This window comes from Eubalaena glacialis, chromosome 6, assembly GCF_028564815.1.
Source record: "Eubalaena glacialis isolate mEubGla1 chromosome 6, mEubGla1.1.hap2.+ XY, whole genome shotgun sequence".
Lineage (NCBI taxonomy): Eukaryota > Metazoa > Chordata > Mammalia > Artiodactyla > Balaenidae > Eubalaena > Eubalaena glacialis.
In genome coordinates this window covers 119,249,496-119,273,412 of record NC_083721.1, presented here as the reverse complement: position 1 = coordinate 119,273,412, position 23,917 = coordinate 119,249,496, and the positions used below count along the sequence as shown (strand labels likewise).

The following is a 23,917-nucleotide window of genomic DNA, read 5'->3' as shown; positions in this document are numbered from 1 at the left end:
AAATAACCTGTTGATAGTCGTGTAGCATCAGAACTGTTGTTAGAAATTCCAGCATTAGAACTGTTATTAGAAATGTTAGTATTAGAACTAGAAGTTCTATTTGACCAGGTCTTCACCCAAACTGGGGTTGTCATGACTTTTCAAAGCAAAATTTCCGGAGGATTTTCACACGCTGTCAGGCCTCCTTGGGTAGTCAGGTTAGAAATGCTCTTTTTCGCTAGGACTCTTGCTATTCCTAACTGCTGAAGCCATCGTTTCTCTTTAAAGGCACTGTAAGAAAACAGGACATAATTTATAAGGAGGTCCATTCTTGTCCCCATTTATAGCTAAAATGATGGAAATCTTTAGGTTGATTTTGTAGCTGTGGCTAATTATCTTGTCATATGAGGAGGTAAAATAGGAAAGAGGAATCTTTCTAAAACCAGTTCCTTGTGAAACAGTGGGAATGATATTTTCCCAAGGCAATACCGGAAGCTTAGCACCCACAGCTAGAAATAGAAAGCCACTCAATGTCATAGAATTCTCTGGGTTGAAACTTTTTTTCTTTTGGCTGCGCTGCACAGCTTGTGGGATCTTAGTTCCCTGACCAGGGATTGAACCCTGGCCACGGTAGTGAAAGCCCAGAATCCTAACCACTAGGCCATCAGGGAACTCCCTAACCTTTTTCTAACTATTCCCCCAGGCATCCCTATACATACTGACCTATTCTCCCTCTCCTTCTTTCCCACCACAAATACATTTTTTCATTGATAAGATATTAGATATTTTGATAGCCTTTAACTGAAATGCAATGAAACAACGTTTTGTGATAGTTATTCTCTGGCTGTATACTAACAAAGACATAAATTTGAATATGATTGCTCCTACTTTGTAGGATGTGAATGTGATTTACTACAGAGGGGTTTTACATTTCCTTGAATGTTGGGGTCCTCTGAGATTTTATCCTTTGTCCTCCTCTCTCTCTTTGCACCCTCACCGGGAGGCTTTATTTACTCATTGCTTCAACTCCCATAGCCATGACTCCCAAATCACAACCTTTCTGAAAAGATGCATATCTCCAATTATCAAATAAAATCATTTGATAATTGCTCATCCCACAGACACTTCCAATTTCCATGTCTTTTATCTTCTTCCTAAACTTGTCCCTTTCAGTATCCTTGTTCTAACACAGTGATGTTGCTGTTCTCACCGTCTCCAAGCCAGAAACAAAGCTCATTCCTCCTCTGTCCACCACTAAGCCCAATTAGTGATGACATTTTGTAGATTATTCCTCAGAAATATCTGTCATGTTTGGCCTTTCCCCTCTTCCCTAACTACTACTGTTCCAGTCCTGGTCTTTATTGCCTCTTGTTTCTCTTATTGCAAAGTCTCCTAACCCTACTGTAGTCCTTCCACACCCTTAGTATTACTTACTTCCAGTGACTCTTCTACACATCTCCACCAGATTCGTCTTCAAAAATAAACAAAAACTGATTATGTGATTTGTTTGATAAAAAAGAACTTCTGTGATCTTCCTACCTACTTCCTCCCCCATGGAAAAATATAAGAAGCAAACTGTCCACTTGGACCCACAAAATGCCTCTTAGTGTAGGTGTAATTTACCTTACCAGTCTCATCTCCAGCCAGTTCCTCCCTATCCCCTAAAATGCCTTTTGCAAATCCACTTACTTTCCTGAAAACTAAATTTCTTTCTTACCCTTTCACAAAACAGTGTCTTAGACCATGTAGCCACCTTTACCTGGCTCCTTTTTCTGACCACCACCCCTTTCGTGTGGAAAGTCTCATAGATTTAAAGGGCTTTCACTCAATCTATTAGGAGCAACCTTGTGTAAAAGTACCTTAGTGTTTCAGACATTTGAACCTGATCCAAGTCTGGCTGATTCATCTTTAATCTTCTGGATTAACTCCTTGCATTACCTCAATGACTGTGTCTCCTTGGGCCCTCTAAATGGGGTTAACTCATCAACGCTGTCCATATATTCAAGTCCTATGCCGTAAGGAAATAACTCAGACACCTTTAGCCTTTCTCCGTATCCCACCTGAAGTGATTTAAAGTCCTCTCTCTCCTTTTCTGTTGCATATCTAGCTCCTCCCTAAGCTTAGTGCTTGTCTTGATTCTCTCCCTGGCATTTGAACTCTGGCTTTTCTGTGTTTAATCAAAAACTGTTTATTGAGCACTTACTATATGTTGTTAAAAAACAAAATTCAACTGAGTAAATTTGAAGATATAATTTGCTTTATTCAACGATTCATGAGTCAGGCAGCATTCCATGTGGGAAACAGAAAGGAGCTCCGAAGAGCTGAATAATATGGGAGACTTTTATAGGTAGAAGGGGTCAGGGACAAGGAAAGAGCCATTACCTCATCTTTCTTTGGGGGATGGCAGGGTTTTATCAGATAGATTACCTTACTACTGCTGACCAGGAAATTCCAGATTGACTGTTTTAAGACTAGGAGAGAGGTTGACATTGCAATTAGGTTAGGTATTAAGTCTTGGTTTGCTGATGTGGGGCTTAGCACAGGGACTCCATTTTGGGCCTATTGTCTCTTTTTTTTAACAATACCAAGCACTGTTCTATGTGCTGAAGAAACAAAGAGTGAACAAAACACACAAGGTCCCTGCCTTCATGGAACTTAGATTCTAGTGGGGAGGCAAACAGAAGGCTAATATAATACTGTGATGGCTCTGTGAATAAAAACAAGACAGGGTTGGCAGGAGGGGGTACAGGCCGGCACCTCCCAGGTCAGTTTTTTCTCTAACAGCCTCTGCCTTTTTGTCAGCCCAGACCCCCCTGAATGTGTGAAAGTGGCCTAACTTAGGCATTTTGTCCTTGAGTCATCATTTTCTGGGTTCCTGGAACTTACCCAGGAAAGCCAAATGTGGTTACATCAGTCTGGCATGCAGACAACAAGCATACTCATCAACAGGGTTGCCTTGCTACAGCATCATTTTGCTTCCATCAACTGGGCTCTCACTTGGACTCTGTGAACACTAGGCCCTGCTGCAAATATGTCTGTAAGCTCCTGGGAAGACCTGGGATTTCCTACAGCTGCCCATATCTCTCTAAAGAGAACTATGGGCAGTGCTGCTTCAGCAGTGGCTGGGAGTCTCTGTGAGCCCAGAACCTCACCCCTGCTTTGATTATCTCCAAAGACAAGAGTCCTTGCATCCACCCTGCCCCCCATTCCTTATCATGTGCAATCTACCACCACATCCTATCAATTTCTTTCTTATATTTGTCTCCAACCCATCTACTTCTCTCTATGACCCCTATAGTGCAATCTCCCACCATCTCTGCCCTGGACTCCTGCAGTTCCTTCCTATCTAGACTTCCAGAATCCATTCTAGTTCTCCTACACTGAAGTCAAAGTGGTCTTAAAAAATCCAAAGCTGATCAGGTCAAACCGTTCAATGCTCTTTCCTTGTTTTTAGGGTAAAATAGCCCAGGTATTCTTGTGGAGCCCTGCCTACCTCTCCATGTTTGTCTTGTACCTCTCTTCTCTCCCTTTGCTCTAGCATATCTTCCTATTTCATAACTTCCCCATAAGCTCCAGCCACAAGGCCTCTGCACCAGCTCTTTCCTCTACCTGGAGCACTGCATTCTTCCTTCCCATCCTTCAGATCTCAGCTCAGACATTTTCTTAGGGAGGTCAAGGTCTATGTCAGACTTCCATAGAACCTCTCTCTCCAAGTTCCTCTCCTTCATAGCACTTTCCCCAGTTAGCCTGTGTGATAATGCTCATCATACCAACTAAACGGTTTGCTACACAAAGACCAGGACTGTATCTGTGTTTGCTCTTTACTGAATAGGGTGACCAACTGTCCTGATTTGCCCAGGCCTGAGGGATTTCTCAGGAAACAGAACTTTCAGTGCTAAAACTAGGAAAGTTACTACCATATCTCCAGCTCAATAAATGTTGGTTGAATGAGTAACCATTAGTAACCACTAACTGGGCCATCAGCCCAACCACCTAACTGAATCTCAGTGTTCCTTTTCAGCATAGAAGTCCCAGCTTAGGGAGGAAAGAATGGTATAACTATATCCACCTCTCCCTGGCTTCTATGCATTCATTAAACACCTATTTATTGAGCCCTTACTGTATGCCAGGCGCTGTGCTAAAGATAATAAAAGTGAACAGAGGAAACAAGGTTCTTGCCCACCTGAATGGGTCACGGATTCAAGATCCTCAACTGGAGGGCAAGGCCTGGGCATGCAGTACTGGACAAGCTAGGCTGGGAGGCTGAACCCTCAGGTTTCAGTCAACTCTGTGACTTGTGTAAGCTGAAGGTCCAGCTCATGTCTCCCTTTGCTGTTCTTGTGGGCTCTCTCATCAAAGCAGAACTGAGGAGATGATGTGATGCAACTGGTCTCCTAAACCCAGTGCTCAGGAATGCACAAGAACGGTGCCCTGCTCAATGCCTGTGCTTTCCTAGGGCTCACATGCTCATCTATGCAAAATGGCAGGCTTGCCAGTAAAGGGAGGTCAGCAGAGCCTTAGCCCCTGCTTCCATTGTACCCCAGCACCTTATGAAGGGGGCGGGGTTGGGGGAGAGACAGGGAGAGGGAGAGGGTAGTTTATATCCCTGAGGAATCAAAGAGAGAAAATACCTGCCCCATACCCATTACAAGGTAAACTTGGAAAGTACAGGGCAAGCCTTTTTCTACAAGGGCCAGCAACTGAATTGTACCAAACTGTTCTTGGGGCAGGGGTACTACTGGCAGTTTCTTCTCAGGGAAGGGTGACTTATAACACAGTAGCACACAAACTGATCCTAAGAGACTTTGTCAGGTCCACTCCTTCACTCCTTCACTACAAGTCCCTCTGAGCCTTGGCCCCTCCTAGCTGTAGATATGTAATTCACTCAAAAGTAGCCTCTCATACTGTATAGATGGGTATAATTTGCTACAACCTTTCAGGAAGTTAACTTAGTATGTATATGTCCTTTGAATAAGCAGTTTCACTTCAGTGAAAGTGTCCTATAGAAATACTTCCATAAATGTTTAAGTATTACACATTAAAGGATATATTGCACCACTGTTATCATGGTGAAAAATGGAAACAACTTGAATGTAAATCAAGAGAGGACTGGTTAAATAACTTATTATACATGGACACAGTGGAATACCAGGCAGCCATTAAAAAGGACAAGGTAGTTCCTTCTCCCTAGCATAGAAAGATTTGACAGTTATGTCTAAGAGATATATATTTGGGAACATAAATGCAGTAAAATCCCTTTTAGGATGAAAAGGGCATGCACATATACATATCTCACATACATATATTGAGATACATGGAAAAGTTCTAGGAGGCTACAAATAGTAATAATGATGCCTTCTGGGGAGACGGATGGGATTCATGAGAGGGGAGAGGAGTGGGGCTGGAGGATGGATGGAGACTTTCATGTTTACTTTATACATTCCCATGTTGTTCGGATGCTTCCCAGAAAGCACAAATTACTGTATTTTCTAATTAAAATTCTTTTTAAAAAAATATTTATTTATTTATTTGGTTGCATGGGGTCTCAGTTGTGGCAGGCGGGCTCCTTAGTTGCAGCACCTGGGCTCCTTAGTTGCGGCAGGTGGGCTCCTTACTTGTGGCTCCAGGGCTCCTTAGTTGTGGCTCACAGGCTTCTTAGTTGTGGCATGTGAACTCTTAGTTGTAGCATGCATGTGGGATCTAGTTCCCCAACCAGGGATCGAACCTGGGCACCCTGCATTGGGAGTGCGGAGTCTCATCCACTACGCCACCAGGGAAGTCCCTTAAAATTCTTTTTTTAAGGGAAAATATTACATTGCCCAGCTTTCTGCTCTGCACCAACACTGCCTTCAGGCCAAACAGACTTCTGCTCCGCCTCCTCATTTGTTTTCATCTCCCTTCAGACTCTCCTTTGCTTCTGCAATCCCCAACAAATAGAGCACTTATCAAAAGGAGTTTGGGGAGGAGTTACTCCTATATCAAGAGTGGGGCTTAGGGGCATGACCAGGCCAAGCAGGTTTATTCCCTGTATTCACCTTCCAAGGCTGAGGCAAACACCCTCATCAACCACAGTGGTTTAAACTTGTGGCAAGGGTCCCCTGCCCCATCCTTGGTACTTTTTATCAAAGTGAAACAAAACAGAACAACACAGAGAGCTCTACTTTTATCAGGAGCGTGGGAGCCCATCAGAGTCACCATTGGGGACTATCATCTATTCTCAGTGCACTCAGGACACTGAACCTTCTGGACCAATCCTCCATATTTGAATCTTTACTAAGCTGGACTTCCAAGTTGCATCACCCTCACTGGAATCAGACAATAAGCAGTAAGGAGGACAGTTTTCTAGACACACCTTGGAAATATTCTTTGATCTGTATAAAGCTGACACCATCTTCTGGGGAATGAGACTCAATCTGGCCTGAGTTACTGTCATCTCCACACCAGCCACGTGCACCAACCCAGACCCACATTAGTACTGGATCTGAGCTAACTGCAGCAATACTCTCTTTGAGTCAACCCTCACAGGTATATTTTCGTGAATCTAAAGGTGGAGTTCCAGCAAGTGCTCTCACATGACACCAGATGAGATGTCTGGGGTCCTGGTTTGGGAGGTCACCCTTCCCACACAATCAGCAGCATCCGATGGATCCACCCTGACCCAATTCCCCCAGGTTAGCACCATGAAGGATTAGTTAGGTTCTTCCCCATCTCCTGGCTATGATACTACCTTGATGACGGTGGACCCAGCCTTCAAGATAGCGCATGTCCACTCCTCACATTTTGGCACAAGAGCTGTACTTGTCCTTTAGTGGTAAGTGCTCAGACCACCCAGCTGCCTGGCTTGACTGGTGACTTCAGGTGGACATGGGTGCTTTCATGACTCCTATGAGGGGACAATGAGCCAGGTCAGAAAGAGCCGTGCAGGCGCATGAGGCGTGCAGGTCCCCCCATCCCTCCACAGCCCACCAGCAGAGGGACGTGGGACAGATCCTGGGATAGATGCAGTGGAAAGGGGAGAAAACAGATGGGAAGGCAGTAGAGAATACAAATAGAGGGAAGAGAAAAGTATTGGGAAAAGAGAAACAATATGGTTGGAAAGATTTGCTAGGAGTAACTTTACCAGAGGAAGTGAACAATCAGACTGACCACCCCTCCTCCTGTGAGCAAACCCGTGTCCCCTGCAGTGGAAGCATGGAGTCCTAACCACTGGACTGCCAGAGAATTCCCTGCACTAACCTCTTTCTTGAATGAAATGTTTTCCCCAGCAAGTCCCTTCTCAACCTTGAAATTGCTTCCCCTTGATAACTCCAATCCTTACGAAGTGTACCTGCAAAAACAGCACACTAGTGTAACCTCTTGGGAAAACTGTGTGGAAGTGTTTACTAAAGCTAACCCTATGACCTAGCAATTCCATTCCTAGGTATAGAGTCAAGTGAAATGAATGCAAATGTCCACCAAACCTCATATACAAGAATAATCATACAGTGTTATTCAAAATAGCCCCAAATTAGTTACAACTCAAATGCCCGTCAATAGGAGATTGGATAGAGATGTGGAATACTACATAGAAATGGAATGCTATACAGAAATAAGAAGAATCAATACATGCAAAAACATGAATGAATCTCATAGACGATTTGTTGCACAAAAAAGCCAGACATGAAAGATACATAACATATGGTGCCCTTTATATGAAAAGTCAAGAAGGGGCAAAACTAATCTCATTGATAGAGAACAGAATAATGGTCATACCTGGGAGGGGTCATTGACTGGCAAGGAGCATGAAGGAACTTTCTGGGGGTGCTAGAAATATTTTGCAATTGATCTGAGTGGTTGTTACATGGATGTATGCAAATATAAAAATTCAGGGACTTCCCTGGTGGCGCAGTGGTTAAGACTCCACGCTCCCAATGCAGGTGGCCCAGGTTCGATCCCAGATCTGGGAACTAGATCTCACATGCATGCTGCAGCTAAGAGTTCACGTGTCACAACTAAGGAGCCCACGTGCCCAACTACAGAGCTGGCGAGCTACAACTAAGGAGCCCACGAGCCACAACTACAGAGTCAGCCTGCGCAACTAAGACCTGATGCAACCAAATAAATAAAAAATAAATAAATTTTAAAAATAAAATTCAAAAAGCCATACATGTGAGATTAGTGCTTTTTATGCATTTAACTCTATATATCACAACTCAGTTCCTCCCCAAGAAAGCACTACACACAATAGACACTGGCAGCCTTTCACCCAAAACCACATACATGGCCACCTTAACCACAGATACTTATGCACATTTCCATTCTGCCTAGCACTGCACTGGGCCATAATAAGCATTTTTTTGGATGTTTAAAAAATAAAATCATTTTTAATGTGCATCTTTTGATAAAACTGATCAGTATTTCCTTATGTTTACAGGCTGATTTTAAGATGGAGTATATAATTTTTTCAATTAATAATTTTCTGGTATTTTTCTATAATTTTAGATTATCTTTTTATACATTCTAGTCAGAGATACCTCACAAATTAGAAAGATTGAAGCTGTTAAGCAGTTTCTTCATCTTTTCTCAACCTCATCATGCTGTATGCTGAAGTTTGCGTTTTATAGCTCAAATTATTCTCACCACTAGGTGGCAACAACCTAACTGAAATAAAGTAGATCTGAAATAAAGACCAATACAGAAAGGCAACTGAAACAATCTAGCCTTATTTTTTCTTTCCTTCTCATTATATCGAGTAAGGGGAAAAACCATTCATAAATCTATATTTTCACTGTAATACTGGCACCCAATAATACCTCATAAGTATTTATCTTGAGATCTAATCAGAGTTGTGTTTTCAGTGAAATCTGATGACCAATATATAAAATTTTATTTTATGAAATGAATGTGCCCAAAAAGTCCACTTCCAACACACTTGTTTATGTCTTTAAATGTGATAATGGATTACTTTTTAAACTTACCTTAAATATTAGTATCAATTCTATCACCCTATCCAGTATACCTCTCCCCCGGCCTGTATTTCTTGTCTATAAGTCAACTGAAGTCTTTATGATTCAGTTTGTCATTAAATTGTTCTTTTCTTTCCTTCCACTTTCATTACCATCCAGGCTTCCATGACACTTTTGATGTCTCCCAGATTTCAAGTTTCCCCCTTATCCCTTTAATTATAATTAACAATTTCTTTTACTTTAAAGAAAAAACAAGCAAGGGACTTTGTTAATTGATACAACTCCTTTCTTCCTGAAAATTTGACGAGTAGAATACTACATGGATTGGCCAATAAAATCAGTTCATTTTGTCCTAGAACAAGGCTAGGTCCTTGAAGCTGGGTACTGATGCACAGGAACAACCTGTGTTATACTACATGGCATGGTAGTGTAATGGCTTCACGGACCATTCCTCCCCTAGACCTGCCCTATTAAAGGTTTGTCCTTGTTTGTTTGAAGAGAAAACCTTACCTGGCCACAGCTAAGTAGTAGATGGCATTCTCCCTTGGAGTCCTCCCACTGTGCTCTGAGAAAGATGCAAAGGAGGATCTGAGTAAAAAGTTGGCACTGGGTGTTGCATAGTAAAAAGATGGGTGTGAATAGCTCACTCTTGAAACTGGAGGGAGGGGGACTTGGGGGAGATATGTATTTTTTATGAGCTTTTCTTTTTTCCTAGCTGTGGCAGTAACTTTTTTCCGATTTTGTTGTTTTTGTAATTCAAAGGACGTATTTGCATCTACCAGCGGAGGAAATTTGAGTGTTTGTTCTCTTGTGTCCTGCTGTGAAATTGCCAAAGGATTGACACGTTTCCTGCTTACAGTTTGCTCCCTGAGAGGCGGTAGTTTGCCTGCAGTGCCGTGTGAGTCCTTGTTCTCAGCCTTATGCCAGCTCTTGGAGGTCATTTTGGGTTTGGTGAAACCATCCACCATCACAATGTCTCCAACTTTTGCTCCAAAGACCCTTGCTCCGCAAAGCTGGCTTTTATTAAAGTTGTGACTCTGAGCTCTGAGTACCCATTGTTTTATTTTAATATAAATCCTTATGGGGACTGAGATTTTCAGAAAAGAAACAGTGGACCACATTTTACTCAGTAGATATAATACGCAGTCTTTATGCTTGTGTTTGGACGCAATGGTAAGGGGAGTTTGTCCCGCTGCGTTTTTGCATTCCAGGCACAGCACGCTGCAGTTGACAAAAGCCTTCAGAGTCAACAGTTGGCCCGCTTCTGCGGCTGCATGAATGGGGCATTTAGAGACATCTGCGTGAAGGGCTTCATGGCACCAAGCTCGGTAGGGGTGCACACCGACCATCTCGTGGGGCCGCACACCCTGCTTCAGGGCCCATTCAGTGAGCTCAGTGTGCCCATAAAAGGCGGCGATGTACAGGGCAACCCTTTTCTGATACCTGAATGAATGAAACAAGCGAGAGGGGGGCTGTTTAGTAAGTCAGCAAACAGGCAAAGGTAGTTACACTAAATACCCACAAAACATTCTAGTTAAAATATTTATTTCTTCCTAACTTTTACCTTCCTAACTTTTAAAAATATTTTCAGAAAAGGTCTATAGTAATACACAGGTTAAACTGCACAGGTCCTGCTTATACACATTTGTCCTATTGTGTACATATAAATAATTCAAATTGGTTTCCTTGGAGCAGTTTTTTCCTTACGAAAATCTAATGCTCAAGATAAATATCAAGCTTTATATTCACTGGGAAAGCACAGGAAGGAATTCAGTACATTTTAGAAATTTGAATGGTTTGTATGTTTGTTTGCTTTGTCTTTTCTAACAGTCCTTGTTCTCTGGCTTCTCAAAATCTCTACTGCTATTCTGATCGAAACCTCTAGGTTGCCCCCCACCAGCATGACCACCCGTGCCACAGTCTCCTAACTGGTCTCCCACCTCCTCTTATCCCCCTGTGGGCTTTTCCTCATACAGTGCTTAGCAATCTTTTTATTCCATACGTTGGAGGTGGCCTATGCTCTCTTCCAAACCCTCTAGTAGCTTCTGGCTGCAATTGAAATTCTAACTCCTCATCTTGGCCTTCAGGGCACCTGTCACCTGGACCCTGCCCCAGCTCCTGCCTCACTTCCCACCACTCCCCTTCTCTTTCACTGAACTATAGCCACACTGGCCTTCCTGCCATCCCTATCCTTCCAATACCCCATCAGGCACAAATTGAATGATGGGTAAAGACTATTCAGAGAAATAAGAATTAGGGAGGCAAAGCTAGACAGGGTTCCATCAGGTTTTGTCCAGGATTTACTTGGGCAAGGCTCTCTGTGACCCCATGGTAGAGATGGAGGCCAGCTAGCCTGGTATCATCCAAAATCTGCGTATAACTAACTCTCCTGTCTCTGACTGCGTGCTCACCACACCATAATTTTCAAGTGTATGTGGCATCCCATGTAATTTTCCTGTATAAGAGAGATGGTCTGCCCAGAACATGTAGGTTTCTAGGACCCTCTGACAGATTATAACTAATTAGAGTTATACATTAATATGCTGGCATTTTGGTTCACATATCAATTTCGTTTGAAATTCATTAGTGCAGATCAGCAACTCTGAATTTGATTTGGGGAGAAGAGCCCCTCCTGCGTGGACTAACTGGCCTTTGCTTTCATCCTCAACACCCATGTTGTGGGAACTAGAGCACTCTTGTTACCAAGACTAGTTGATTCTGCCTCCTAAATGATATTTTCACAGTCTGTCCTCTTAGCCCCACCTCTGCTGTCATAAGCCTAGCTCAGGCTGCCGTTTTCTTTTGACTATTTTCCTGTCTCCCTGTCTGCCTCTATTCCCCACATTGCAGTCAGAGCCAATATTCTAAAATGCAGATCTCATCATGGCCTTTCTCTACCTTCACTGTCTTCCCAACATTTAAACGATAAAATCCAAATTCCTTCACATTCCTACAGGGGCCTGCATGAGCTGGCCTCTTCTTATCTTTCCAGCCTCTGGCCACTAGCTTCCTCTTACTCTGTAATCTACCATGTGGAACTTCTTTCAGTTCTTTGAATCCATTCTCTTGCCCCCTGGGTCTTTGTACCCGTGGTTCCATCTGTTTTGAAACATTTTTATTCTTCTCCCTACTGTTTCCCTGAGTATCAGCCCTTCAAGTCCCTTTCTCAGGGTGCTTTACCTGATTCCCTACAGTTGTCCATACTATACATTCCCGTATCTTCTTGCACAATGCCCACATAACAATTTTCACACTGAATGATAACAGCGACACCTAACATTTGTATCCTCCTTACCATGTGCCAGGTGGCCCTCTAAGTTCCTTATAATACTAGCTCATTTAATCTCTAAAGTAGTTCTATGAGATAGGTACTATTATTTTCCCCATTTTATAGAAGAGGAAACTGAGGTACAGGATGACTACTTGCTTAAGTTTACACGACTAAACACTGAGGGGGTGGGGCTTTGAACCTAGGTAGATGAGCACTGGAGTTTGTACTCCCAGACATTTTGCAATTCTGTTTCTCCAGGAATTGGTTACTTGTTTTCTGTTTCCCCTACTGGACTATAAATTTGCTAAAGGCAGGGACCATATCTTGTTTATTGCTTTCATAGTACATAGTACATACATTGTTGATTGGGTGGAGTAATAAAAGGAGCTTTTCACTCTGATCATATGCATATCGTATTTATATTCTCTGAGCTCTTAGGTTTTATTTAAAGATTAAGTAGAAATAGTTAAGTACATGAGCTCTAGAGTTAAATTGTGGGGATCTAAAACCCAGTTGTGCCCTTGTGTGACATTGGGCAGATTTCCTAAATCAGTTTCCTTATCTGTAAAATAAGATAAAATAGTATCCATCTCATAAAAGTGTTATAAGTATAAAATTAGTTAATAAATATAACACAATGCTATGAAGTACTCAGTAAATATGCACTATTAAAAGTAACAATGCAACAGCTGTTTCTTTGGATTCAGAGCGTGAAAAGAGAGAATTATAATTATCCCCAAATAGAAATTAATTTTAAATATTTAAATATTTTATAAAATTGCAAAAGCTTGTTTTCCAATCTGTCACTTCACAGAGCCCTTAGAGCTCCTGCTGAGTGGGTGTGCTTCTGTAAAGTATGACTAAATCACCACAAGGGGGCACTGTTCTAAAATACCACTGAATTAAAACCTAAAGGGTAATGCAGCTTATGCACCTGGGAAGCTGCTGGCTGCAGAGATTTGTTAAAATGTCCACCTGCTTCTCTGAGCCTACCCTCCTCCACTGCTCCAGCAGCATGTGTAACACTTCATGTATGGCAAAAGTATGAATGTGTGTATTAGATGCGATTTGAAAAGTTACATGATAGCTTAGGAAGAGGTAGGCAATGTTTTCAGCCAATCAATTAGCAATTAGTGGTTTTTAGAATAATTGAATGTGAGACTGGCAAGGCACTTATTCTGATATCCTTTAAAAAGTGCCGATAAAAGTCTAATATCCAAACCAAACTGAAGTCGTGCATTTAGATAATGTTTCCTGATGAAAGTCTACCTGAATTACAATACATCATCAAAGGCTGTCAGTCCCCCAATCTCTCCTCCCTGCTATCTTATTCGAGCAAATATCTCAATAAAAATGTCTCAAGGGAACTCCCTTGGAGCAGCACCCCAGCTAAAGAGTGAATTGCAGACTCAAGTTCCTATGAAAGTTTAGCAAAAATTACTTTAATTAGTTTAGCATTTGCTTTATCTCGTACTTGAGTACTGGTCCTTCATTTGATAAATAGCGTTGGACTTTAAGTTTTTGTCCGAGGAGACAGCCCATCAGAAATTCCTTCCATCCATCCCAGACGTCCAAGCGAAGTGTTGTGCCTGTGGATGAAGAGAGGTGGTGATGGTTCCAGGCCATCCCTGGGGTTTGGTGGTCCAAAAACTTCTAATGATAGCTTTCTCCCAACAGACATGAGCTGGGTGCCAAATGAAAAGTAACCTTTGAATAAGGAGACAGGGATGCTGAGAGAGAGAGAGAGAGAGAGAGAGAGGGGCAGGGATGCTATCTTGAGCTTAGGCCTATATTGACTTGGAAAAGCCTTTTAGCTTCTGTGCACTTGCATTTTCTCATCTGCACAGTGAAAGCCTACAATGCTGAACTACTTTCTGCAGCTATCTTAAAACATTTCTGTGGACGTCGATTCCATGCTGATCTACACATCACCAGGTAGACAAAAGCTGTTATGTTGGAAGAGAAACTCGAGAAACTGTGGCAGGACATATGCATTTCTTGGGCCTTTAGCTTACAAGTGGGCTGTGGGTGAAGTTGAATGATCCTTTCATTCCATTCTTCACAAAACAGGAGCCATTCTGTGTTATGAACATAAAAGTGATATGTTCATTGCTGCTGGAGGATTTATCACTTGCTCCTCAAAAGCCTACCCTCTCCTGGTTTTGTAACTACATTCCCTTCGTCCTTCAGGCTGTTGTTTCCCAGGAACCTTTCCTCAGGCTTCTGCTCTTCTAACTCTACACATTCCCTCAGGATAAAACCCAGTCTCCTCCCCATGTGGCCCACTCTGACCTCTGTCCCTCCAGCCTGCCTCACTCACTCTGTTCCGGCCACTCTGACCTTTCACCTGTCCTTCAGACACACCAAGCCCACGCCCATCTGAGGACCTAAACACATAATTTCTTTTGCTTCAAAGGGTCTTTATCCAGAGTTCACAGGGCAGTGTCCTTCTTACTCAGCTTTCCCTTCAAGCATTGTGTCCTCACAGAGGACCTTCTTGGCCACCAGGGCTAAAGCAATCTCTGCCACCACCCCCTCCTCCCCTCCAATACTCTTTATGCCGTGACCTTATTTTAATTTCTTCATAGCCCCTATCATCAGTACTTGAAATCATTTTACTTGTTTGGAGACTGTTGTTCACGACCCACTACAAACGATGCTCCTTCAGGACTTGCCACACTGCCTGCCGTTTGCCGAGTGCTCACTACATACTTGTTGGCTGACTGACAGGCAACCTCAGTTGCAACACAAACTCACCCATGGGCCAGTCACTCCTGAGTCCAAATTCCAGCCAGGCCTCTGCTCCAGCTCGGGATTCCCCCTGCTGGGGATACCACAATCTAAGGGATCATGCTAGGGCCCCACTGTTCTGAAGGACAACCTGTCACCTTTCATCCCCAACCTGCTTTTCCTCCTGTATTCTGTGTCTCGGTTTGTGTCACCACTATCTTCCTTGCTACCTGAGTTAGAAATCTGGGAGTTGTTCTTCATCCCTTCCTTTCTCTCATGCCCCCAACATCTGTACAATCGCTAAGGCCTGACAAGTTTATTTCCCAAATGTTGAAGAACTCTGCTTCTTCACCTTCATCTTAACCAGCGCCGCCCTATTTCAGGCCTAGATAATCTCTCACCTAAAGCTACCTCGAGAAGCTCCCCACAGCCTCCCCCTGTCTTTATTCATGTCTCTGTTCAGATGCCATCTCCTCTTCTGGCCAGCCATCTGCAATAGCCTTTCCCCACCTCATCACATCCCTCTCTATTCCCTTATCCTGCTTTCTTTTACTTCATATTCCTTAATTTTATTTAAAATTCGATATTTTTCTGTTTATGGGATGATGCTTGCCTTCCCCACTGAAATGCAAGCTTCAAGAGGGTGGGGACCTTGCTACCCTTGCTCACAGCTCTATGCTTGCTTTCCCCAATAGTGCCTGGCTCACAGTGGGTGCTCAGTAAATACGTGTTAAATGAAATTCTGAGCCACCTCTCAAACCCGTTCTGGCCATGTGGCACCCTCCTAACCCTTAGTAGCTCAGCAGGCTGGCCTGTACTTCTATGTGTACCCCAGGCTGTTTCTGGATTTGGGGCATCTTCTTTTGCTGTCCCTTCTGTCTGAATTCTTCTGACTCCCCCATCCTCCTACCAATAGTTTATGATGCAATCCTGGCATCACCTCCTCTAAGAAGCCCTCCTTGACTACACCATCCTCTCACCTCCCCAGATAGGGTAAATGACTGCTCAACTGGTTGCAAAGTATACTTTGAAAGTCTTTGTTATTGAACATACGTTTCTGCTTTGGAATTGCCAGTTGACAAACACTAAAAGAACTCTTTGAGCACAAGCATTATGTCTCATCCAGTCTATGGGCTCTGTTTTAGTTATGCTCTTGGATCACAAGGTGACCCTCAAGAAAATGAGGCTTATTATACTGAGACAATGACCACATCTAGCATGCATTAGGAACCAAGACAGCTCTCAAGATAGACCACTGCCCATCTCTCCCATGGGCCCCAGGTTCTCTCACTCTCTCTCATGCCCTTTAGGTCTCTTTGTATGTCTTCTCCCTTTCTCTACTGACAGGCTGCCCTGCTTACTTACAGTTTGTGTCCTATCACAACTTTAGCATGCAAGCAACATGCGTTTGCCGTGACCCAACCTTATTTCTTGACACTCTTCATTTTCCAACCCTACTGATAACCAATTTTGTCTCTCTACATTTCCCAATTTGAATTCACAAGACTAATAATTAATAATAAAAACAGTAATATATTGAATATGAATAGCTAATAGTCATTGAATGCTTACTATATGCTCTAGATTATTCTAAGTACGTGAACAATTTAATAATTTAAAATTCACAACAACCCTCAGTGATGGGTTATATTATTTTCTCCATCTGACAGCTGAGGAAACTGAGGCGCTGTAAGACGAAGTAACTTCCCCAGCTTCTACATAACCAGTAAATAGTGGAACCAGGAGTTGGACCTGGACAATCTGGCTGCTGGGCCCATGTGCCTGTCCTCTGTGTTATACTCATCTCCAAGCAAGACTCTAATTGTCTCAGCTAGGAGAGGTGGTGTCACTGGACAACTTATGGATTGGCTGCCTTTGAATCAATATGGTGGCCCCAGAATTTGCATGCCAAAGCTGTGATGGGACAGTGTGTGACTTGGCTTATCCACACATATCCTCAGGCTCAGACAGGTTCATCATAAATACCTGCAGGTGAGAAGGAAGGAAGGATAACATAACAGCAGTAATCTTAGAGTCACAGAATGCTGAAGATAAAAAGATCCTAAAAGACCAGCCCACTCCATTGTCTCCTTTTATACACTAGGAAGCTGAGGCCCATGGGGAATTGCCTGAAGCTACTCAGCAAGCTGGGAGTAGAATTTGGCTTGAAATTTTTGTCTCTATAATTCTTTCTAATGCTTCGGAAGCCTCCTCTTTTCCCCTGCCTTTCTCTTGCTTTCCTTTCTGCTTCCCGGCTCTTGCCCTTCTTGCATCCACTTCACAGGCAGACACACATCCAAGTATATGTTCTTTCTACTGATCCCTCTCTTTTTGGACGTCCTACGTTACAACCTGTAATCTTGAAATGGGGCTCTTCTTCCCTTACTCTTTTTTTTTTTTTAATTAATTTATTTATTTTTGTTTTTGGCTGTGTTGGGTCTTCGTTGCTGTGCGCGGGCTCTCTCTAGTTGCGGCGAGCGGGGGCTACTCTTTGTTGCGGTGCGCGGGCTTCTCGTTGCGGTGCTTCTCTTGTTGCGGAGCACGGGCTCTAGGCACGCGGGCTTCAGTAGTTGTGGTGTGCGGGCTCAGTAGTTGTGGCGCGCGGGCTCTAGAGCACAGGCTCTGTAGTTGTGGCGCACGAGCTTAGTTGCTCCGCGGCATGTGGGATCTTCCCGGACCAGGGCTCGAACCCGTGTCTCCTGCATTGGCAGGCGGATTCTTAACCACTGTGCCACCAGGGAAGCCCTTCCCTTACTCTTGACTCTGGTTTGGGATTTCTTGACCTTGGCCTCACTGTCCTTTGTGGGTTGATTCCTAGTTGCTGTGCATGTTTACCCACAGAGCCTGATCTGCATTAATGCCATCAAGGCCCTAACCTACCTTAACCCTCACAAGTCTGGCCTCAGCTAGGAGAATTCACTCTTTTTGCTGGAGAATTATGGAGTTATTCTGTAGAGACCAAGTAGCAGTTCTGCAAATACACTCTAGAAATGCCTAGATAAACATCTTCCAAAATATGGATCATCCATGACATAATAGATTTAGTTTCTCTAAAGCTTCTTGTTGTACTTAAACTTTCTTGTAAAATATTTGATTTCTATGAATAGCACTGGAAACAAAAGACTTTAAACAGTGCTCCAAGTGCATTTATTTCATCTCCTGACTAAAGTGACTTACTATGTTTTTAGTTTATTATGAAGATCACTCAAAGATGAGCGTTGGAAAGCTTTAGCCTGGCACTATACTCCAGCCTCCCTGGTCCTCCACAGCTGAAGCCGCATAGCCTCCATTTGAATGACCAGAACAGTCTTAGGCCCACGGAACAGTCTTAATTTCAGTTGTAGGGGATTTGTTAAGAGTCCAGGCCAGCTGCTCAGACGTTTGGTGGGAAGTTGCTCTTCCTGTTCATCCTGCTCAGGTGTTGTCCTGTTCTAGTAACTTGCCTTATTCCTCCAGGAATAAGAGACCAAGCCCCCACCTTGTGCCTCAGAGCACAAGTCTCAGTATCCTACTCTACCTTTTGGGTTTCATAACTGAGGCCCCATCTCTGTTCTCTGAGCCTGGAACTCAGAGAGTTCCTATTCTGAACCCCAGTCTCTGGGGTTAGATTTCTGTAACATGTTGACAGAGGCTCCCGTGTCAGCAACCAGCTTGTCTCATTTCCCACCTTTTATGTCATTCATTCATTGGTTCATTCACTACCTTGATGCTCTGATGCTATGGTTCACCTACCAGGTCCCTGCTGGATCTCCCTGGATCCCCCTCTGCCTTCCTCCATCTTACCAATTGCTAATGCAGACTGACCTGCCTGTTCCAGGACCCCCACCAGCAGGACCTATTTAAGGCTAACCTCCTTTTGCTAGATGTCTACGGGTGGGGTCTTCCTGGCCCATCTGCACTTCCCTAGGTGGTTGCCTAGCCTCAGGGTCTCAGCTCTCCCTAGCTCAACCTGTCTACTACTGATGAGCCCTGAAAACTAGAGAATACTATGTGATTTAAGTTCTTATCAGTTAGGGCACCTCCAACAAGCCCTGTATTTTATGTGAACAGATGTTACAGGTGTTATAACTATCAATTTCAGTTTTTTTCAATGAAGCAGTCTTAATTCTCAAAGATCAAAGTTAACAATGGATGGTTTTTCTCTTAATGCTCAACTTTTGAATATCCAGAGAATTTCTAAGTGAGTTAACCAGCACCATTTATTGGATAATCCTTCCATTCCAATTGATTTGTAAGGCCTCCTTTGTCACACATTAAATTCCTTCATAAGCTTAGGCATTCTGCTAGAAAATAGAAACTTATTTTAAAAATGCTATGTTGTTCCAGAAAATACAACTAAAATTTATAACTGAAATGAAAGTAAAATTAATGAGAATTAAGCGTCAAGGCCTCTTACTATATGAACTTTCTAATTCTTTATTCTTAATTTTTTAAAGTGGCCTCCCCAAATTGTATATATTTACAGAACCTGGATTCACCCACTCTGTACTTACAAATCCACCTACCATGCCCAAGCTGTGCAGGAAAGCAGGTGCAAGCAACAGTGCCTATTCTAGGGAATCGTCTCCAACCTCTCCTGCTGTGGTCCCCATATCCCAAGTTTCTGGATTCCTCATGCATACTCTGGGATCAATATCTGCCTATCTGATTTGGGCTTTTTCTTTCTGAATGTGGAAACCATTTCTCTGGTTTGGGTTTCCCTTAGTGGGAATCAAAACAAGATATTGATCAGTACTTAAAGAGCATCAATAAAAATAGGTATCAATAAAGACGCACTGGGTTGGCAGTATAAGTTGTTGGAAAGAACCCCATCCTGAGTGTAGGATGACTAATTATTACCAGTATGACCTTGACCAAGTCACTTAACTTCTCTGAGCCTCAGTTTTCTCATTTATAAAAGGAATTAAAATGGCACAGTAGGTCTCTAAGGGGCCTGAGGGGTAGTGGGGGACCCTGGAGCCCGCCTAGATTTCAGGGTCTGAGCTGACAAGACCCTTCTCCTGGAATAGTCTCTCAGATGTGATGTTCTCAGTCTGGCCATGAATACATGCCATGAGGCATTCACAGTGAAAAGTACCAATGGCATCATTCTGTCCTGTATAGGTTGATTCAAGAAAAGGTGTGTGTGTGCGTTTGTGTGCGCGTGCGCAGACATGCGCGCACATGTGTTGTGTGTATATTGGACCTATATGATGTGTCACTAAACCTCAAGTCACAAAATTTCAAAATCACAAACATTAGGGGATGTTTAGCTTTGATAAGTTCTTGATAAGTTAATTATTAAGTACTCTATCACCAAAAAAGCCCTTTATCCCCTTATTACGTGTCTTCTTCTTAATCCCTACAACCTTTCCGTCTCCATCCGCTTTATTAAAACTTCTCTCTCTAAGCTCACCAATGACCTCTAAGCAAAATCAAAAGGTTTTTCTCAGACACTGTCTTTGGCCTTTTACGAGCATCCCACAAACAGTCTCTTCATCATCTGTGACAATGCAAAGTCTGTGTTTTCTTCCCGACTCTGACAGCTTTCTGTGTCTCATTTTCTGACTCCTCTTCTGTCTACTTATCCTGACTTCAGCATGTCCTGAGCACTGGCCCTTGGCCCTTGACATGTCCCTCTCTGTATCTACTGTCTGAGGAAAGCACCTCTCACAGTGCTGTACCCCCAACTCCATGGGCAGGATGCCTATAGCACTATCTGCTAACCCAACCCATCACTCAAGCCCTAGCTCCATATTTGTCATGGAGGAGGATTAGAAGAACTCAGTTGTACTTACAGCTTTGCCACTAACTAGCTGAGTAATTTTCAGGAAAAAAAAATGTACTCTCTGAGTTTCCTTGTATCTAAAGTTTAAGACCCAAAGCATAAGCTCCTTTTCCCAATTTCACCATTGCTGTCCTAGCATCAGAGCCTTGGCATTTCCCTCTTCTTAGATGTGACCCAGCATGACGCTCTGTCTCTCTCTCATGAATTTCTCAGATTTGTCTCTTCCATTCCTAGTGGAATTAATTAATACTGGGATTATCAAAAGCTCCAGTTAGCATATCACTCTTCTTCCAGGCTCTCCTCACTCCTTTCTATATTTCATGCTGCCTGCCACGAGATTAAACTTCTATTGAAACACTCCTGTTCCAGAATGTACATGGCTGTGGTTGCAAGCACATGAAACCTGTGCTCTGTTGCCTCACCTCTAAGACCCTCCTCAATATGACCTCAGCTGTGATTCCCATTGGTCTCAATGAGGCTCCTCCACTCTTTAGAACAGTCTCCTGCTTTCTGTCCTCCCTGGATTAAGCCCACATTCTTTTTTTTTTTTTTTTTGATTTTTAAAAAATTTTATTAGAGTATAGTTGATTTACAATGTTGTGTTAGTTTCTACTGTACAGCAAAGTGTATCAGTTATACATAAACATATATCCCTTCTTTTTTAGATTCTTTTCCCATAGAGGTCATTACAGAGTATTGAGCAGAGTTCCCTGAGCTATACAGTAGGTCCTTATTAGTTATCTATTTTATATATACTAGTGTGTATATATCAGTCCCAGTCTCCAAATTTATCCCTCTCCCCACCCCCACTTCCCCCCGGTAACCATAAGTTTGTTTTCTACATCTGTGACTCTATTTCTGTTTTGTAAATAAGTTCACTTGTACCATTTTTTAAGATTCCACATGTAAGTGATATCGTATGATATTTGTCTTTCTCTGTCTGACTTGCTTCACTCAGTATGACAATCTCTAGGTCCATCCATGTTGCTGCAAATGTAAGCCCATGTTCTTGAACCTGTGGCTCATGCTTTTCTCCTGGCCTAGAAGCCTGGAATGTCTTCCCTTCCTCCTCTCAGATGATGCATATTTCTCGCATATTTGTGTGCTCAAGTCCAACATTCTCCAAAAAGCCTTCCCTGAGCCCTTCAGCCTACAAGGAGCTGGTTTATTGGATTATAACTGAGTAAATGTGCATGCTTCATTTCTACCACTTTACTATAAATGCCCAGAGTGCAGAGGCAGTTTTATATATTACTGTATGAGCTAGTATGTGCAGGGACTAATTGAGCTACTTAAATCTTTGATTTTCTTTGACTGCTTCTCCAAAACCTTCTGACTTTCCACTGCCTTTGGAAAGGGGTCAAGGTTCAACTCCTGACAGCATCGGGGATGACTCATTGACTGGAAAGAGGAGAATCTGGAAGAGAGGCGGATCAAAGATTCCCTTACCCTGTAGTTTAAAAAGGTGGGCTGGCTACTTAAAGACTGCTAGGGGGACTTCCCTGGTGGTCCAGTGGTTAAGAATCTGCCTTCCAATGCAGGGGACATGGGTTCGATCCCTGGTCAGGGAACTAAGATCCCACATGCCATGGGGAAACTAAGCCCATGCACCACAACTACTGAGCCTGCGTGCCGCAAACTACAGAGCCCATGCGCTCTGGAGCCCTCGCGTCACAACTAGAGAGAAGCCCAAAACTAGAGAGAAGCCCACGCGCCGCAACGAAAGATCCCGCATGCCGCAACTAAGACTGGCTGCAGCCAAAAATAAAATAAATAAATAAATAAAATAAATAAAATAAAATAAAATAAAATGTTTACAAGGATTAAATTAAATAAAAAAAAAGACTGTATGAGTGTTTTAGGCAAAGGTGTGAAGCAGGTCAAAGGCTCTTCCTCCTTTTCCTTTGAGGTCCCTCTTTCCTTGCCCCTCCTCCCATGCCCTGTGTTCTCATGGTGGCCAAAGCCATCTACCCAGGTCATGCTGGAGCCTCTAACCTTACATCTGAAAAACCTCCTTCCTAGAGGGTCATTTTAAGGGGCGTTATCCTTGACACACCCTGAGCAAGTCATTTAACCATTCAGAACCTTTTTGCTGTCTTTGTATCTGTAAAAATTAGGGGTTGGGGGACTTCCCTGGTGGTCCAGTGGTTAGGACTCCACACTTCCACTGCAGGGGGCATGGGTTCCACTCTGGTGGGGGAGCTAAGATGCTGCATGGCGTGCAGCATGACCAAAAAAAAAATTAGGTGTTGGGCCAAGCCATTTCTAAATTCTCTTCGTGCTCTAAAATGTCACATCATGATCTGAGCAACACAGGCCTGCAGAACAGTCACCTTAGTTTTCTCATTTATCCTTTGGCATTTCATTAAATAACTAGGTCATAAGTTGCTCAAAGACAAATGCCACTTGTGTGCCCTTACTTAAATCAGCCGCCACCATGTTCTGCGCAGGGCTGACCCCCCAGCAAGCACACAGAGCAGATATGTGTTTACAGTAAGGTACTCTGAGGACGACTCCTAGACCATCACTTCCTCTGATCAAAAACAGGGATGGTAATTGGTGTCAAAGTTTTGAGAGCCTCAGTTAAAAATAACATGAAAGAATAAGCAAACATAATAGTCAGGAAAGTAACAATAAATGCAAATTTAGCAGTTATAAAAAGCAAAACTGCTTAATTCATGGATGTCTACAGGCCCTATTATATATTGGGAGAAATCAAATTCCACTGCAGCAAACATTATAGGACAATGTTACCTAAAGATGTGCTGTCAGCAAAAACTTATTCACCTCAAGCAAGAATCTCTATAAAGTTTGAACCGTTTGCCAACATGGTTAAAACAAATCTGACAGTCCTCTGAGTTTGGCTTAATAATGTATGGCTGCAGCAGACATGACTGAAGTACAGTATTTAAAGAGAGGTTGTAATCTGTCCATCAGGGATGAATGGTGCTCACTGAGGCACCTGTTCGGCCTGCACAGTATTGGCTTCATACTGTTTAAATAAAAGATTGTTTAATATAACTGACAATATTTCAAAATGAGTTCGCATAAAGCAAGGTTCAAGCAATATGTATCATATGCTACCACTTGCATTAAAAAGAGGAAAAAGAATATCTACTAGAACTTGCTTCTATATGTGCTTGAAATATATTTTGAAAGAGAAAAATATAAACAGATCTGAGTCTTGGTCTTCTATCCTGAGGATATTAACAAGTCCTCTTGCTT

The 23,917-nt window shown here is 42.9% G+C and overlaps 1 protein-coding gene across 1 annotated transcript in view; it reads right to left on the bottom strand.

Annotated features, from left to right (window-relative positions):
- Positions 1–140: 140 nt before the first annotated feature.
- ANKUB1 (ankyrin repeat and ubiquitin domain containing 1) overlaps positions 141–23,917 on the bottom strand; it is a 41,005-nt gene continuing 17,228 nt past the window's right edge. The window contains exons 4-6 of the mRNA XM_061193553.1: positions 13,670–13,784; positions 9,435–10,367; positions 141–270 (exon numbers count right to left, since the gene is read on the bottom strand). Of these exons, the coding sequence (XP_061049536.1) occupies positions 141–270; positions 9,435–10,367; positions 13,670–13,784 (1,178 nt within the window). The remainder of the gene's footprint in view (positions 271–9,434; positions 10,368–13,669; positions 13,785–23,917) is intronic.